We start from the raw sequence: 19,152 nt of genomic DNA on the forward strand, positions 1-19,152 counted from the left end.
TATTAATTTTTCTCCACATCTCTCACACTGGGCTTATCTACGCAGGGCCTTGTCACACCAGATAAAACGGTGGTTTTGTTAACAAATAAATGTTGGGGGTTTATTTTAATAAAATTGTTTTAAACTGAGTTAAATAGCATGAGGGAAAAAAACACTCATGTAGGACTTCCAGTAAGACTTGACTTGTTGGAATAATGTGGGGGCGGGGGAAAAAAGGTGATCCCTGCTCTCAAGGACATAGAAAAATCTTAGGAGATAAATATTTATAAGTGTTGAGTCAGGGAACAAATTCACTTTTTGTTACAAATAACTCAGTACGTTCTATTCTCTGTGAAAGCGTATGGTAAAGTTTTAGCAAGGCTCCAAGAATGAAGTTCATGTTGCTGAACTGACTAGCAGTAAACAAAGGGCTTTTGCCACATTTTACAAAACTAGTCATTAAGTCTTTCTATAACAGGGTTTTATAACTTTTTTTGTTTGTTTTTTTCCTTTGCTTACAGGTCATAAGCATGAAGAACTTTAGCACAGCCTCTAAACATTAGTGGTGACAGCTGAACAGTCTTCTGTGAAAGACTGAATGGAACTTACAAATGTTACATTGGCAGTATTTGTAACATTCTTTAACATGAAGTCAAATATTTTATAATTTATAGTGTTATTTAAAACATTTTAAATTAAATACAAAACCAGAAGAGAAATTGACAGGTACTTGATTTTTTTCTTTTTTTTTTTTTTAACCAGTGGAGTAGCTTTCCTAATTTCTCTGGTTTTCTTTTCCTTTGCTAAAAGACAGTTTGCCCGGAGGATTTTAGGATATAAAGAAGGATGTGTTCAACTCTTCAAAGATACATTTTATCAGTCTGGGGGATGACACACACATTATATTTAAATGAAAACTTCTGTGCATATTACATGCATTAGTGTATTTAAATAGAAAGAATGTTGTTTATATGTCCATAGTTTTGTCCCTGGAAAATGCTGTGGTCACAAGAAAAAAATCTCAGTGTAGCAAAGATAAGACAGAAAAAAATAACTTGTTTAATCTAGACCATACAAATCTAAGTCAACTCAGAAGCTTGGAATGTCACTTTTCGTTTATTATGCAGGACTGCTGCACTCTTGCTAATGTTAAAAAATAATTTTTGATGCTTGGGCTCCTTCTGGTCACTTAAATAGTATGTCATAAAATTCCATTATGTTTTTTGAGACTGTTTTCCAACCAGTGTATCTTGCATCAGAAGGTCAGTCCTGAAAGCCGTTTCCACTGGGTTTTGATTATCATCATCCTGTTTAGAACTGAAAATGAAATAATAAAATACATGAGTAATTTTGACTATCGATCAGTGGCGTCTCCTGTAATTTTCTAAATGTGTGTTCACAAAACTGTTGCTTTAATGGGCTACTGATATTTTGATCCCACAGATCGCAGCGAAAAGTTCTTGCAGTACACGTATTTGAAAATAGGGAATTTATTTCTTCAACTGAAATTTGATGCCTTAAACGCACAATCTGGGCTGTGCTGGTTTTGGAATAGATCGGATATGATCACAGAATTCTTACAAGAGCAGCAGCTTAACACAGTCTTTGTCTAAATGCTTGAAACTATAAAAGATAAGGTAATTTACACTAAGTGGGGGAATCCATAATGAATTGCATAAAATTTCCATACCAGCAAATAACTGAATAAATAATAAGAAGAAGGAAGCATATTTTGTGTGTACTGTCAATGTCATCAGGTGCTGGTTATTTAAAATTTCTTACCAGCAAAGCAGGATTTCAAAGACTTGCTCTTAAAATATTTTTCAATTGTTAGTAATATGAGACATGCAAATGAATTTACAGCTTTTTAGATTATTTTTTTTATTGTATTACCTTTGTGCATTCTGAACAGTTTTAACATGCCACAGAGATTATTTAAAGGGTCTGTTGTGGGCATTTTCTTTGTATGAAGTACTCAACAGAGTATTTCCTGTGTAACTCAATAGCAATGATGAGTAAAGCCTCCTGTCAGTCCTCTTTATCTATCCCATTTAAGTGCAGTAGCTCTTTGGTTACGCTTGTCCTCCAACGTGGTTACTTCAGGGTATCAGGCAGCACGTCAAACATCTGAACACAGAACCGGGAGTTGGTATTTGTATGCTGTACGGATGCACTTATAACTGACTGAGCAGCTGTATATGCATCGTTACTACAGATTCAGTGCACAACAAGGGAACAACTGATACTTCACGTCAGAGAAAAAAAAACATTTTTCAACTGCTTGCTGCTCTTTCTTTTTTTCCAAAGTTTATGTGTCCTTCCTGATGCTTTGCTCTACAGCATTTCACATTGACCTGCCTTGGAATTTTGTGCTTGACGTGTACATTGGAAAGCTTTTTTTTAAGCCAGAAGTTAAAGGTTTTTATCTCTAAAAAAGCTTAGTTCTTTTTAATTATGATTATCTCTGTGGGAAACTTCTGTTACGCAGTATAAAAAGTGGATAATTTATGCACTGACTTCTTTTTAATTTTATCTGTAGCATCCTGTCCTTTTTAAAATTGCATTATTTCTACAGGATTTAAAAAAGAAATAGCTCTTTAAATGCTATTCCCTTAAGATTACTTAAATGATTAGAATATAATTTTTAGAAATGTAATTTCCCGGAGATATTTTGAAGATTTGAAAGATTTCAACCATTTTCTACAGTGTTGTATTTATTTGTAAAAAATGTCATAGTGTTTCTTTTTTTCTATGTAATACTTTCAAGGAAAGGTCTCTCTTGAGGTACATACTGCTTTGTGAAACAAAGGGTCCAGCAAACATATTCACTACTCTTCAAAGATACCTTTAAAGCAGAATTTTGAATCATTAGCATATTACTATATTTTTAATACTAAATCACTGGATTGTGTTTGTTATGCAAAGTATTAAGAGGTGCCACTGGAGAAAACCTCCCTTCTCTTCTGTTCTACTGGTTTGTATCGCCTGATGACCACTACACCCGTGGTTAACAGGTCCGAGGCCCACCACAAGCCTGCCTTGCTGCTGCTGCCGGAGCTTCCCCTTCCTCTGCTGGCCCTGCCTAACCGCCTGCCCTCATCGAAGATGTCCCATTGCCACAAAAGCCAAAACCCTCCCACCAGCCGGAGGTTGGTGGGCATGACACAGCCCTTCCGCTAACTGGCAAAAGGGAACCGAGGGTGCTGCGCGCACCGGTCCTCTTCACCTGCACCCCCAGCGCCCTGCTGTCAGCTCAGCTTCTGCCCAGGTTCTGGCCTGTGCTAGCATCTGTGCCCAGGCGAGCAGAGGACAGCGGTCCGTGTCCTCTTTTCACGCAGGGGCACCCTCTGGCACCACCTCGGCAGCCTGTGCCTGTTGTGCCTCCCCATCAGGCCAGCACCTCGGTGCCCCCGAGAGTCACCCACTGCACGCACTCGTCACTTCTTTTTGCAGCACCTGCTGTGTGCTGCTGGCAGCTTCCCCTCGCAGACCGTGGGTGCCCACGAGGCGGTTAAAGCTTCATCCCCGGTCTTGGTTTGTAGTGCTGCTGGCGAGCTGGGTGCCTCTTCCTGCTTAGGCTTTGTCACCGCAGGGTGGAGGTCTCCGTTTGCTCTGGGATTCCTGGCCCCAGTGCAGGAGTCACCCAGTTTCCACCAGAGTCAGCACTGCCAGGCCTGACTGCCTGCTGATGGAGACCTCGGGGTTGGAGACCTCCGCCGCCTCTGTTGAATGGCGCATTCCGGCAGGTCCTCGTCACACACTGCAGAGATGTTGGAAAGGCTGTCACGCAGCCAGCTTTCCCTAGTCATCACTGTGGCACTCTGGGCCCCATTTGGGGCTCTGACAGCTGTAAGATACCGAGGTCTAGACAGCTTGTGAAATGCCTTTTGCTAAAAATAAATTTATTGTTATTTGTGGCTTCAAAACAGAGCACTGCATTCACACACCCCCCCTTTTTTTTTTTTTTGACCTTAAGACATGCATTAAAAACGCATTAATAAAATTGTGTAGATACATGGTGGCTGATCTTTTATTACCAGATAATTAGTTTCTTCCTTTGCAAGAGCTACTAGTTTATCTATACAGATGAATACACAGAAGCTTGCAGACCTGGAAGTGCTTGGTGTCTCTACGCCTTTGAGGCGCTTCGTCTTTTGCGGATACCACAGCACGAGGCGCCGCTTTCCCAGCGCAACACCACTGAGCAGCACATGGCCACTGATGAGCAGCGCCCCGAGCCACAGCTGTACCGCAGGAAAGGGCTGTGGTAGACACTCCAACAGGACCAACTGCATCCTGAGCCAGCATTAAGACTTCTTGAAAAGATGCGATTTTGCCCCCAGAACAGAGCCAGGTACCCATCGGGGATGGTTTGTTGGTGTGTAAGGACAGAAAATGAAATTGTCTCAACATCACTGTTTCGTGACCGCCATTTTCCTGTTGGTGAGCACAAAGAACATAGTTTGTCTACTTTGCGACCACAACATCCTGGTATTGTCAAGAGCCTCGGATGAGACAACTGCTGCTGGAGACAGCGGCCTGGCAGAACCGGGGCTGGGGAGTCAGCACAGTAACACCTGGGCACGCGGGCAGAAACGGTGCAGACTAAACTATTTCAGAGAACTGGGTGTTTTTTGGGGGAAATGACGTGGACTGAAACCTGTAACTGCTGGGGCTCCACTCACTCCTGGGGCTCGGCGGCTCAGAGGACTCCACAGGCTTCACCGACTCCACCTGCTCACCTCCACAGTCTGGGACTTGGACAACTGCGCCGAGACAAAACATCGCTGGAGCCCTAGTGGCGGTGAATAGGTGCACCTCTCCTGTTCCCTTGCTTGGGGATTCTGACTTCCTCTCCGTCCTATCGCAAGTATCAGTTGTTGTAGAGAATAAAACTTGTAAGGTTGTACGGCATCTGGCCTCGTCTGTGCCTTAATCTCGTTCTTGGGATTGTTTAGGAACGTCCCCGCTATCGACTTCCGATACCGGATCGGGGCAGTCGAATGCTCTCCTCTGCGTTCGCGGGAGTGCCGCCCTCCCGCTCCCTGCTCCACTCCAAGGAGAGGGGGCAGGACCCAGCGGTGCCCAGCCTCACAGAGCAGAGCCGCGTTTCAAAACCCAAGTGTCAAGTACCCAAACGCTGCCGCTTCCCTCCGTCGCTCACTTGGTAAAGCCTGACACCTTCTGCATGAGCTGCTTCAGAAATTTTAATGAGCTGTGCAGAACTGGTTTGGGAGCTACAAACTTGACACCTGGGGAGTGGGAGGAGGGAAGAAAGGCAGACAGATAGATACACTGCAGCGCTTTCTTGTCATCATAAATATCTTTATTGTGAAAAATACCATAAAATAATTCCCACAGTTCTAGAAAAAAAAAACAGTTCTTGCTTTTTAGATTTATGATTTTTTATAAAGACATTTCATAATTTGAAACATTCAATACCTCTCCAGCTAGCTTTACTTATCCTTCTTAAACCACAGAACTGCTACTTTGAGATTTGCCGAGGGCCAAACAAAAAAAATTCTCCCCTTTGTTATTTTATGGATAAAAGTGTGTATCACAGAGCAAACAAACAATACCTTACAGTAAGGCACTTTTAAATACAACTAAACCTGCCATGCTAAACTGGCCGGCTTCCAGCAACACTCCTACCCATCACAGCCCTAAACAAATAATAACTCTTATTCCGAACACTGGTGTGAAAACTGAAAACAATAACAAGCTTTATTTTTTTTTTTTTTTAAGTTTAAGCTGACACATTTTCTGCATCCGTCACAAGTTTGAGCTTTTAAATTTGTAATTTCACTTTGAATCTGTTTTAATACTGCTTAATGTCAGCATTAAGCACGTACACCAAGTAAAATATGCTCCCCTCCACCTTCATCCAGGTTATTAAAACTGAAAAAGAGAATTCAACAGAGAAAGCCTCCATCTACATATAGGCCAATTATTGCAGCGATGCTTCATGCACATTTCAGGGTTTACAAACTACCAAGACATTTATTTCCATGTTCAGTTATTGAACATTATTGCACTACGGACACCCACTAATAAATAAAAAGGCAAATTCAGCTTCCTTGTGTGCAGCTTGCACCATTAACACTCCGTGTTTTCAGCACTTGAACTTCTAACTTCACACCAGGAAACGTGTGACCCTGCCTGAGATCCTTGAAACAGAAACGCTTTCTTTTAACACAGCTTTGTCTTTCCGTATCTTCAGAAGTACCTTAGAGCCAACAGCCAGGACCTGCTCCCTGAAAAGCAGCGCTGGACCAATAACCCTTTCTGTCATCAGCTGCTGCTTCGTGTTACAGTGCCCCCTTCTCCACTGTCACTTTTTGTTTTCACGACACCGTCTTCCACAGAAGGAGCCTATGAACAGCATTCACACACGAATCCTTTTCCTCCTACTGACTCACTCAAGCCTTTTGTGACTCGATGTGGAATTTTCCCTTTCCCATTCACTCTCCAACATAATCCTTTTTGTTCCTGACTGCATCCAGCGCTTTTCACCTTAGAGAAACAAATCCGCACTGCTCTAACATCAGCGCCTCGTGTGAATAATTTGCTCGGGAAGAACCATTTTATTCTTTCCCTAAAAGAAAAAAATCCAAACCTGGGAAGCCGTTTTCTCAGCTGCAGCTTTTAAAACAGAGGAAGGAGAGGGATGAGTACAAAGAAGCTGAACAAGGGTCACCCTCTGAAAGACGACGTATCACTCGCAGCACTTCCCTAGCGCACACAGACGGTGGCTGTGGTGGTTGCTGTGATTTCCTGACACCCAACAACGCTCCTGTACGTACAAAATACGACATATTGCTTACACCGGCCATTCAATGTTAATTTAAGAACAGCCCCTTCTGTAGTGTAGAAGGCGATATAAAAGCGTTTACGCGTACAACCGACAACCCGCAGAGCAGCGGCTACCTGGCCCCAGGCAAGTGCAGCTGGGCCGCCTCCCCCCCAGGGGCAGAGGCCAACGGCCAAGAGAGGCCGCTGCAGACGGCGGCCACCCACCCCTCTTTTCAGTACTGCGAGTACACAGCGCACGCGCGGAGCCTGATGCCGCAGGGTGATGGGTTAGTTACTGCGCAGCGTGTCCATGTCTGAGCCCTAGGGGTCCCATGAGAACCGTGCTAGCCCAGCGGTGTGAACAGCCTCCTGTACAGGGTTTGAACAAAGAGCTTTCGGACCAGTCAAAAGCAGAAGTCAAACTTTTAGGAAGTCATTCAACTTGGAAAATACCTGACACTGGAGTTTTAACAGGCTGCTGGGGTGGTTTTGTACCATAAACTTAGAAATTGCCACATACACTTTTCAGCTCGAAGATAAGTTTCTGCTGAACAAACACTGACCTTTAAATTACTGTTGAAAAATATTTTACAAAGCCACAATTAGGTTTGTGAAGTACTTAAGGCAGGAGACAAGGGTTATACTTAAATAGTAACTCTGATGACAGCAATAAAAAGCCCCCTTTCAGACCAAAGGCCTTATTTGCTGATTTCATTTGTTTTACCGAGGCTGCTTGTGCTTTCAAATGCCATGAGCTGAAGCGAGAGACGATTCCTACCAACTGATTATTGTTTTCCAGTTAAAATCCAATCAAGAAAACACTGATGAACTGTAATTCTTGCATTCTAAGAAAATGGCTGCTGCTGAGACTCACCAGTACTTAGGATATATTCAGTTACAGGATGAGAAGACTCCTCACTCTCAGCAGCTACAGTCCCGTAACACCTCGTACCGCATTCACACCGTTCAATCGATGACACTAAACCAGTTTTAACTACGTGCTATATTTTCATATAGAAAAAATAAACCAGACTTTTGGCTAATGGAAAATTAAGTCCTTTTCGCAGTTGTTTTTGCATTACTGTGCCTGTTACACAAAATTACTTCAATTTCACATAGTATTAACTCACTGTTGCATCACCTAGCAGAAACGAAGTCGGATTACAGGGTAAAGCTAGAGTTAATACCGCATTCCTGCAGTCCACCTGCCACGCAACCTGGATCGGTTCTGAGTTTATGTACAGAGAAGTAACACATCGCTGCATAGCTGGGGAAACGTCACATCAGTATTTTTGCTCAAATCTCAAGCAGGTATTTTCTTAAAGTGCAAACTACTCAAAAGTGATACCTAAACATCCCAAATCACATTCCAAAAAAGTCTTTCTGAAAACATCAAGTATATTCTTTTACTTTCATAGTTGACAATTACCGCCAATGTAATCATCCCAATTCATTTCAGGTTAATGAACAAAGCGAGTAAACATTTTCAAATATAATTACTTACAAGCAATCTTCTTTCAGAGCGATTGTTCAGACCGTCAGCACGCAGCCCCTTCACCCTACCCATGGCACTGCCGACAGTAATACAGCGGGTGGGCGCTGGGGCGTCCTCTGAAGAATACTGAGAGACGGATCATTCTGCTGAGCACGACGACTAACGATTTGTTAATGTAGAGACTACTGTAACTACCCTTTCCATGTTTATTAGGCCCCGATCCAGGAAAATATTTACATGCATTTTTACCTCTAAGCATATACTTCAGTCCTAAATTTACGTTTAAGTGTTGTCCTAAGTAGCCTCTTACTGTTTTTTCCATCCATAGCAATAAACGTGTCCTGCATTTTCACAACAAATATATAGGCAGTAACAAACCCCCGCAACCAGTACGTGCTTGTCAAGTTCACCGCAAAGCAAACCCTCTGAATACTAAAAGAAAGGAGTTTCTCCTAGTGCAGCAAGACTCTGGGTTAAGGACAACATTAGAAATTAAGATTTTGGGTCTTGAACTGAAAGACTTTTTATTTTTCAACGAATTAAGTAAAAAACAGCAGCAGCCACCAGAAACAGTCTTGGCTCTAACTGAAGTGAAATTTGAATGTAAATGGTCCTCCTCCAGAACCAAAGGGATTGAATCCTTGCCACGTGTTCCAGTTCCTGTGGAAAGGGTTGCCTCCACCCTGCTGACTCTCTGCATCCAGCGGGTCCTCCCCCGCATCGAACTTCCGCCTCATTTCTGCAGGGAACAAACCAAGGTGGAATTACGGCACAGCAGTTCGGGCAGTAACACCAAGCATCTCTGATGACCAACAACCAATTCCCAACCACCCCCCAGGCCACAGAGCCGCAATTACCACTCTTACTGGCAGCATCTGTGGAACCCAATTACTCCGAGTTTTTCAAAGCTGTCCAGGAGACTGGCAGAGGAGGAGACCAATCCATGAAAACACTGTACGAAAAACTTCAAACAGGTCCTTTCGTTTAAAACAAGGCACGACAGTACCCGGCTGCTCAATAGGACAGGTCAGAATTTCAACGGGGACGGGACAGTTGCACTTTGACCGACTGCATCCCACAAATAACTGGGACATTTTGTCCTTGATGAATTTATCGGACCTATTTTCTCAGAGCTGTACAGCTCACTCAGGATTGTCCGAGGACAGACCGTGCTGTATCCTGCCAATTCTTTGCAACTAACAAATCATAATACTGATCCTTCAACAACAGCACCGAAGTTGGCATGCAGAGCCCCCGACTTCTTCAGTCGTCCCCACGTACCAGGCAGGCAGAGCGCTATCCAGGGGACAGCAGCTGGGAGGCAGAAAGCATGTTCTTTTAAGTCGTCTGGGCCAGCAGGGACAAAGCTGAAAGCCTTCCCCAAGACCCACAGACAAGGCACAGGCTACAGCCTCTACTATGCGAGTTATCACACTGCCATATAACTTTCAAGCAGCCTGCCAGTGCCACAAGGTTTATCATCACTGGCACTTTTTCAGGACAAGTGAATTTAATCAAGGCAGAGAAGAGAAACAAAGGAGTTAAAGGGGGACTCGTGACACTGGCTAGGGGAGGAACGTGGAAGGTGGCCTCAGAATACGCCACAGCCCTACGATAACAGGCTTGCACATCAAAGCTCAGAGATTCAGAGGTCCACAGGCTTCGCAGTTTTTCTTTACATAACCAACGTGGTCAATAAAGACAGAAAATGACTTGAGAAAAATATCTGGTTGAAAGGCGAGGATGTCCTGCATTTAGAGAGGGAACACAATGCAGATGGCACTACAAAAGCCAGATACAACCAGTGTAGCTTTTCTCGCCCAGCTGGTTTTACAGGAATGGTAAACATGACATAAAGAACAGTGCCAAGGAGAAAGTAGGTGCTAGAGACACTGATAGGGCAAACAGCATCTCAAATGCTTCCAGTGTGTCAGTCTCTTAATTTGTTCAAAATCATGATCAAAAATCACGTTAACACAGAAAAAGGTTTTCTGACCAGAAGTGTTTGTAATGCAGTTCACCACTCTCTGATCCTTCCTTCCTCCAAGAAAGTCTGAGCCCATCTCCCTAATTATCACTTTGATGATCCTGGAGAGCTCAAGATAAAACGCTCCAAATACCTACATCTTTGACATGCTTCTCTCTTTTCAGTGACCATACATGAACAGCTTAGAGACAAGAACTTACCAGATGGCTCTGGTTGAGCATTGTTGGGTGGGGGGTTTTGGTGGTGGGGGGTTTTTTTTGTTTCTTTATTTGGGTTGTTTTGTTTGTGGGTTTTTTTTTTTTTTTTAAAGGAGGTGAAATATCACCACCACCCCTTTTTTTATTACATTCTCAAGACTGAGCGGTCCAACCCCTTCTGTTCATCTCTTGGTGAGAGACATCAGATCTCCTGGTCGCCACACCACAGGGTCTCCCAGGAGAGTGACTGCACTCTGCTCTTTTTGCCCCCCGCCCAGCAGACACTGTCACACCTGCCAGGGCTCCTTGCTCCTAGGGACCGGGCTGGCCCCAGGAGACTGGCCACACACCAGCAAGGAGGGCATCCTCTCCCTCAGGCTGACAGAGCCGAGAGCCCCATCCCTGCCCTCGGAGGAACGCTTTGTTTGCAGAGCATCTGTTGGTGCAATACATCTAGGCTTTGACGCACACCACGGCCAATTCTAAGGGCTTCTCTGAAGCACTTCAAGTGCTGTTGTCGTCTAAACCTTGTCTGCAATGGAACTTTAAACAGAAGGAGACACCCATATCGTTGAAGTAAGCATCTCCAGAGTTAATCGATCCTGGAAATCTCTGCAAGATGATATCCTAAGAAGAGATCTTTGAAATAATTATTTACTTTAAACAAAAGTCACTGACACTCAATAAATAATTGCAGATTTACACCTGACTTCATGCAACAGATGGGAAAGCAATGCACTAATAATTGCATCCAAAGATGGATGAGGGGAGAAAGGGAAGCTGTAATGCTTGTTACAGCTTACAGTTGCTGCATTTTTACATTGTTGTTAAAAAAAGTAATTAAAAGAAATGAAGTCACTGCATAAGAACAATCATTACCTGGGTCAGTGAGGACTTCTTTAGCAGCTGCTATATCAATGAATTTTTTCTCTGCTTTCTTCTTTTCTTCCTCACTCTGGAAGTTATCAGGATGCCATTGGGATGCCAGCTTTCTGTAAGCTTTTATGATTTCCTGCTTTCGGGCATTTCTGGATGCATAAAATTACAGATGACTTAAAATTTTCAAATTGTTCATATGCCACACTAGTGAATTGACACTTATTTTAAACACTGAGACAGTAATTAAGGGCATCAGGAAAATTTTGAGGTGCTATTTAACCTTCTGTAGGTGGTACTGAAGATTCTTTACGCAAAAAACGGAGGAAGCAGTTTGCAACTTTATACAAGGATTACTCGCTCTTTCCTTCACCACCAATTTACTTTCAATGGAAAGATGCTACTGCCAGCTACTATGCAGACTACAGTTCCCAGTACAAAGAGTTTACAATCAGGTAAGTAACAAAAAGCACAAAAAGTAGATATCAAATTAGTTCATTATTGGAAAGATGACCAATACTAACTCAGAATTGGACATTTGTTTGGTCCTTATTAGAAAGAGAAGTCGTTAGTTTCTCAAGGTTAATGCCACAGATATCTTGGATACCTTTCAGTTAGTCCTTTCAAACTCTTCCAATCTATCACACTATCTGCCATAATTTTATTTTTTGTTGCTTTCAGTAATTCTTTCAAGTCTTCATTTCTTTCTCAATTCATTCAACCAGCTCTTGATCACCTATACCAAGAATTTCTTGCCAAGGGATTTCTTTCCTTCTGAATGTTGGGGTTTTTTATTCTTTCTAAATTAATTGTAAACAAATGCTACTTAAGAGCTAAACACTGCTAAACTAGTATAGTAGGAAAGTGAAGATAAGATACAGGAAAAAAACTAATACTCAGAAGAACAAATTCAAGTGATCAGCCTTAGATGTACTGGTTTAACCAACTTTCACGTCGTCATCATCATCTCAGATATTAATCTCACCTTTTTACTCCTAAGATTTTATAGTAATCCCTCTTCTGTGATTGCTTCAGCATCCTCTGGGCACGTTCTAGCCCCTCCCGAATCTGCTGGTCATTTTCACTATTGGCTTGAGCAGTCTCATAGTCTTTAATAGCTTTTATAAACAAAGTGAATGAAAAAAAAAGATTACACAACTCTTTACAAATTCAATTTAAAGAACTCAACCACTCACCAAAACTGAAGTTTTGCTATTCCCATATATAAACAGCAAAACCTTTATTTCAACTTGCCATGATGGGTTTTTTTTTCCAAATTAGAAAACCTTGGTGTAGAAGAGATTAATTTTCACATACTAATTAGGTAAGTTTCCTTTCTTCAGGTTCATCACACTTTTTGGAAAGGAAAGAGGAGAGGCAGGTCAGAACACCCTCTAGATGTTATATTAGCCACACGGATGACAGTAACAAGCATCTAGGACTGGGACAAAACAGAAGTCAAGAAGCAAGTTTTAGCGACTAGTATCTGAAGAGCCCACTGCACAAGGTTAGTCCCACACTGCTGTTCAACAGAAGGATGCATTATACAGAGCCTTTAAATTAACACTGCTTCTTCTCCCACCACCTGCACTCCAACATGACAAAGCCTCTTCCTCTTTAGCGACAATAAAGATGGATTCCAGTTTACCAGTAAATTCACAGTCCGTGAAATACAAATATTTGCTTTTTACACCTCTGCATAATATGCAGTTGTATTTTAAGGGTTTTTTTTCCCTAGAGGCATGTTCTTGCCTTTATTTCAAGAGCTGCATTTCTCAGGAATGAAAGCAAGAGCGGTGCTGTAAGGTATTCATGAATTTCTAAGAAATTCCAGGTCTAGATTTTTTTTCCTGAAGTGAACTATATTATCATAAATGGTAACTGAATGCTGAAAACACCAAGTTTAAATATTCTTTGATATCAAGATTTATCAGGGGAAGCAACTGCTGAAGTCTTTAATGAGGCTGCTCTTCTTTCACTGTTATAAACCTCAAAGCCTCATTTGCAGATCCCAGTCTCCTAGGTTTCTCAAGTTAGACAAAGTACTTGCATCAGATTATTTCCAAGCAGATGCTATTTCTCAGCAGGTGTTACATTTGTTTTTCACTGTTTCTGAGCAAGACAGCAGGAAGTGTTAATGAATTTGTATTACCCAGACATCCGATACCCCTGCAATCTGGTTTTGCTTATTTAAAAAAAAAAATTCCAGAAAGTATTTCTAGTGCCCCACCAATTTCATACGCTATTATGAACAAAACAAAATTTCTGTTCATTTGCACGTCACTGGACACTGTCATTTGCTGCTTGAAAAAAGCATTTTCTTTCTGCTGACATTTTTAGTAATTTGTCCAGTCCTTGAAAACATCCCGAACAGGAGCGTACACCAATGTGTGTGCCCAATTCATTATTTTTATCAGTTTCAACAGCATGTAAGTGCAGGGATATTATGCTCCTTTAACACTCTAACAATTTTAAGCACCAGCATACTTCACCTGCTTGATATAATAATAGCAGGTCCCATCACAACACCCTGCCAAATGCAGATCAGATTGCTCAACTTCACTGAGCACCACATCATCTACAGCACGCACCGTTGCTGGAAACCAAGCTGTTCAGGGTCAAGTATTTGTAATGACAGTACTAGATTTCTCTTTTTAAACGGACTCCCTTATTTAAAGGCTGCAAGTATTAAGCATATGGGAAGGTGCGTTTTTTAGTGCTGCACACTGCAGAGGGAATGTGCCCAGCACACCTGACGGCAAGTACATTTAACATGTCTTCTCAACTGGAGGAGACTTCAAATTTTGATGTACTCTCCAGTGTAGCAATTTCCCTCTTTCAGCGAGCTAATTGCTCTCCCCACCTGAGGGGTGAGGGTTGGAAGTAGGATGACAGCTTCCTGACCACAATAAGTTTGCTATGAAACCAGGAGACTTATTATTAATTCATGGTATGTCAAGTGAGATACTTAATCAATTCCTTTCAGTCACTATTTCTAAAAGAACTAGTACCTCACAAACAGACGCAAGAATCACTGCTGAGTATTCCTGGCCTGCTATTTCAAAAAGCATCCTTTCTTCCTTTCACCCTGTCCCACAACAGGAAAGGAACAACCCACTCCCAGTATCACTTTCAATTTAAATACTTTAGTCAAATCTAACTCTCCTTCTTTCAATACAAGAGTTTTCACCATCTCTCAGATAGCAATCACATTGGATCTCTAAACACCTTAGCTCAGGCTTTCCCATTTTGCCTGCATCTTTCAAACAGAGTGACCAAGACTGGCCATTATTCCATATGCATAACTAATCCCCTATCAAAGACAAGTAACTGCAGACAATCTATGTCCATGCCAACTCTGTCAGAGGAATAACTGAACTCATTATGCTCTTACTGACATCGGGACTGTTTCCTCTACGGTGGGGTGGGGGCGAGAAAAAGGATGTCCTCACAGATTTTGAAATAGCAATGGTTTGGGGTTTTTTTCTTCTTTAACAAAACTTGCGCTGTACGCTTTAGACAGATAGACTCCTGTACTTATGAGGTAAGCCAGAAAGGGAGTCATTACACATCTGTCTCTGTAGACAAGTGCTGGATCTCATGTGATTATAAAATAATTAAAACCATTTGATGGGAATCAGAACTCAGCAATACATACTGAAGTGCATCTTGAACATTTAACAATAATCACCTTCAAAGTCCTGAATTACAAGTACTTCAGAATTTCCCGTCTTTAAACAGGAAAATAGGTACCTCCAGCTTGAAATTTTCTTGAGGAAAGAATGAGAATCAGCTTGCCCCTTTAAATATGAGACTACGATTTTAATTGCTCTACCGTTCTCTGCAGCAGCTAGAAATCAGCCATCGCTTTATAGCAGTTAAAACCAAAGGATAAATGAAGACACCTTCAGGCAGACTAACATTAATGAACTATAATACTGTTTATGGAGGCTCTGCTGGAAGGCAGAGTTTAACTACAACCATCTTACTACTGTCAAGGGCAGGAGGAAGGCAGGGGATATGCTAAACAGGGATTTGCAGGAGTACAGTTCCACTGTAGCATGGTTGTGCATTCAGAACCAGGCTAGGCCAAGCCCAGCAGGCTCCAGCCCAAGAAATAAGCAATCCTAGATCCCAGGTGTGTCCTCTCTGCGCTTCCTTATATTCCATAATAAGGGAGGCATTTGCTCCAGCACACAACAAAGCCGGCTCTGTGCATCTGTACAGGATCTTGTTACAAAACTTTTTTTTCCTCTGACTTGTAAGAGTTAAGTCCCTGGAGGTATTTAAAAAGATCTACTGATGCAGCGAGCACTTGGGGACATATTTAGTGGTCGACTTGGCAATGCTGGGTTAGCAGTTGGACTCTATGATCTTAAGGGTCTTTTCCAACCTAAACGATTCTAAGATTCTATGCAACAATATGCATTTTATGGAAACCCTGTACGGAAAATGCAGCCTCAGGAGTAGAATCAGGTTACTGCTCTTAGCAGCCCTAGAGACCCATGGAGGTGAAGCAACAGCTGTTATCTTCCTCTGCCCTTGAACACATGCTAGGGGATAGAACAGTATTGTTTCACGCTGCCATCTAAAGACATTAAAATGGAGTTTCTAAAATGCATTTACATCACCCAAGTATTACCTTTTATCTCTGAATGCAATTGTCTGACACTGCTGATCATATAAAATTGTGTTTAAGTTGAGTAAACGGTACAGTCTCATAAAACATCCTGAACGTAGCCCACTGTTGTAAAGACAACTCCGTTGTAGATAAAACAAGTATATTCCACTTTAGCTAATCAAGACAAAATTACCAGCAGGTATTTTTGTAAATCTGCAACTACCAGTGCTGATTAGAGATAACAACATAGCGTAGAATGAAAGTGCATGTTAAAAAATTTGCAACACTGACTGCATTTTAAATGCCCACAAAGAAGTATGTGCAAACTGCAATACAACTTTACCTTCTTCATACAGGTCTTCCAGCAAATAAGCTTCTGCTCTGTCTTTCAGGGCATTCACATTGGTTGGTTCCAGTCGCAGAACTTCTGTACAAACTTCTATTGCTTCTGTAGCCTGCTGATTCTAAAGGGGAGAAAGTAAAACAAAAAATCATTAGCTGTGGGGTTTGGTGTGGGGTTTTTTTTGTTTTGGGGTGGGCGGTGGTGTTCTAAAGAACTTTAGAGATGGAAATAAATGAAATTACCTTTGATAAGCAGTGGCAGATCCTTTCTTTGGCACGAGTAGCATAAATCGGGACTCCTGGTTCAGTTTTCATTACAGAATCGTATTTACTGATAGCATCTTCATACCTGTTTAAATCATAAAAATAAGCATAGTATTATGACACATAGTAACTATTTCAGGGTGTTGTAATTTTAAAATTCACAGATTTTCACATCCTTCTAGCAACTGCCTTAACTTCAATAGGCTTAAAGACGTGGTGTGAGCCAACTGCATGAAGAAAACTTTCAGCCAATTCAAGAATTATATCCTTGTTCCCTTTTCTGTGCTATGAGACAGAAGAGCAGACACTATGTCTGGTAGGCTTTTGTGAAAGATAACTCCTACCATCCCTCACTGCGCACAGCCAACAGTCTCTAGATTTGCCTCCTGTCCAACACACCACTCTGCACTTGGAAAAAAGCATCTCCCTCTCTGATGGACTAAAGATGGACTAAATCTGGTGTCTTGCCGTCAGCACTGTACTATTTGCATTTCTTGGTACAAAAAGAAAAAGTTCTTTATGCCAGCTTGAATCAGGCAGTTGTTTTCTCCCTTCCTTCTCTGCAAGTCACGAAGTAAAACGTGTTTTTACTGTGAAGGTTTCAAAGATGCTAAAGTTCTATGGTTTGAGTAAGAAACAGATTAGAAGATTCACCTGGAAGTGCAAGTGTGCAATTGAACCTATGGGTTTCTATGAACCAGAGATTCAAGCTCTCAGAAGACTCCCTGTAAGTGTGCTAATACTGGATTAAATAGAAGACTAAAGTGAAAAAAGTCCAAACAGACTCCTGACAATAAGATTTGTCTTCAGTTGTCCTGATTTACATTCCTGTTGTACTTCATTTTAAAAAGCCACCTTGACAACATTTGATCACTTGTTATGGATCCTTTCAGTTGGATGTCGTGTGCTCAGGAACACGTGAAACTGAAATAAAGCAAGAAGCTGAAGAATACAGAGGTACTGTCTATCATTTAACAAGGCACTACAGTTACTAGGTGATTTCAGTCTAAAGATGCAGTCTTTTAATCACAGAACTTTTGAGGTTGGAAGGCACTTCTTGAAGGCCATCTGGTCCAAAGCCCCTGCTCAAGCAGGGCCACCTAGAGCAGGCTGCCCACGACCAGAGAGATTTTGAGTATCTCCAAAGTGGGCAGACTCCACAACCTCTCTGGGCACCCTGCACCAGTAAAAACAAGGGGATACTGGGAAGCATTTCCTTATCTTCAAATGGAATTTCCTATTTCAGTTTGTGTCCACTGCCCTGGTCCTGTCACTAGGCACCACTGAAAGGAGCCTGGCTCTCCCCTCTCTGCATTCTCCCTTCAGATATTTATATACATATATGAGATCACCCTGTAGCAGAGAAGGTTTGAGGGGAACAGTCTCAGCTATCTCAGCCTCTCCTCACAGGAGAGGGATGCTCCACCCCCTCCACTGTCTTAGTAGCACTTCGCTGGACTTTCTCTCTCAGTATCTTCATCTTCTTCCAGCGACAGAGCACTGGCACAGGCTGCCCAGAGAGGTTGTGGAGCCTCCTTCTCTGGAGGCATTCAAAACCAGCCTGGATGCAAACCTGTGCAACCTGCTGTAGGTGAACCTGCTCTAGCAGGGGGTTAGACTAGATAATCTCCAGAGGACCCCTCCAACCCCAACCATTCTGTGATTCTGTGAGCTCTATTGTACTGGGAAGCCCAGCATTCCAGGTGTGACCTCATCACTGCCGAGTAATAATATATATGAGAGCTGAAAATTATCATCCTTATCTTGGTCTTACTACCTGCTCACCAAAGATGTTAAGTATGCAAAGAGAAGACAGTGGCACCAGAATGAATCAGAACAGGATTGTCACTGTGTGAGTCAATATTTATTTTAATTGTAATTTGAGAGCTGTGCTCAGCTATCCACTTCAACTGACAGACGCAAAAAGCATCACTTAATCAACTCCTCAATCAATAATCAGTTTGCACCCTCAGTAGCAATTTCTTTTTTTTTTTTTTAACATAGCAGTGAACACTTACCTGCCTTCTCTGATGAATTCCTCTGCTGACTCGATCTGCTTATTGAGTTTCTTTACTTGCTTGTAGAGGGAGAAGCATTGCTTATGGTCTTGGTCCAGTTTTAGACACTCCCGGACTTCACTTTTCACAGGGAGATGGGGAGGGGGGAAAAAGAGAAAAAAAAACCCACCAAAACACAAAGACATCACCATACATTATGAAATTTCACCTAGAGACACGATGCAGCATCTGTAAGCTGTCCAGAACAGTTGACTATTTTACAGAATCTCTCCCTTCATCCAAAAACGAATTCAAAGTGAGACACACACACAAAAAAAAAGAAAAAGTCTTCTAGCATATTACACAGGTATTTGCCTGGTTTTTTGTTTAAATAATTTTGCATTGCCAAATATGTAAAGACTGAGTATTATATTAATAACTGACTAAACAGCAGAAGATAGATATACCCTTGGAAAGAAATTACATTTAGCAGTTACCAGATACAATTAATTGTAATTCTCCCGTATATTTAATTCTGCTATATTACAAAATACCCACGTAGAAATATATTTTATGCTGTCTGAAACAGATAAAGCTCAGCT

General features: G+C 41.9%; 2 protein-coding genes across 2 annotated transcripts in view; one reads left to right on the top strand and one right to left on the bottom strand.

Moving 5' to 3' along the window:
• Positions 1-1,340, top strand: part of UGGT2 (UDP-glucose glycoprotein glucosyltransferase 2) — an 88,260-nt gene extending 86,920 nt beyond the window's left edge. The window contains exon 39 of the mRNA XM_055802317.1: positions 501-1,340. Within this exon, the coding sequence (XP_055658292.1) occupies positions 501-523 (23 nt within the window). The 3' untranslated portion in view covers positions 524-1,340. The remainder of the gene's footprint in view (positions 1-500) is intronic.
• A 7,424-nt stretch (positions 1,341-8,764) lies between these two features.
• The window catches only part of DNAJC3 (DnaJ heat shock protein family (Hsp40) member C3), a 31,233-nt gene continuing 20,845 nt past the window's right edge, over positions 8,765-19,152 (bottom strand). The window contains exons 7-12 of the mRNA XM_055801935.1: positions 18,572-18,691; positions 16,533-16,638; positions 16,291-16,411; positions 12,312-12,444; positions 11,330-11,478; positions 8,765-9,005 (exon numbers count right to left, since the gene is read on the bottom strand). Coding sequence (XP_055657910.1) covers positions 8,848-9,005; positions 11,330-11,478; positions 12,312-12,444; positions 16,291-16,411; positions 16,533-16,638; positions 18,572-18,691 — 787 coding nt within the window. The 3' untranslated portion in view covers positions 8,765-8,847. The remainder of the gene's footprint in view (positions 9,006-11,329; positions 11,479-12,311; positions 12,445-16,290; positions 16,412-16,532; positions 16,639-18,571; positions 18,692-19,152) is intronic.

This window comes from Falco peregrinus, chromosome 4 (genome assembly GCF_023634155.1).
Source record: "Falco peregrinus isolate bFalPer1 chromosome 4, bFalPer1.pri, whole genome shotgun sequence".
NCBI classification, from domain to species: domain Eukaryota; kingdom Metazoa; phylum Chordata; class Aves; order Falconiformes; family Falconidae; genus Falco; species Falco peregrinus.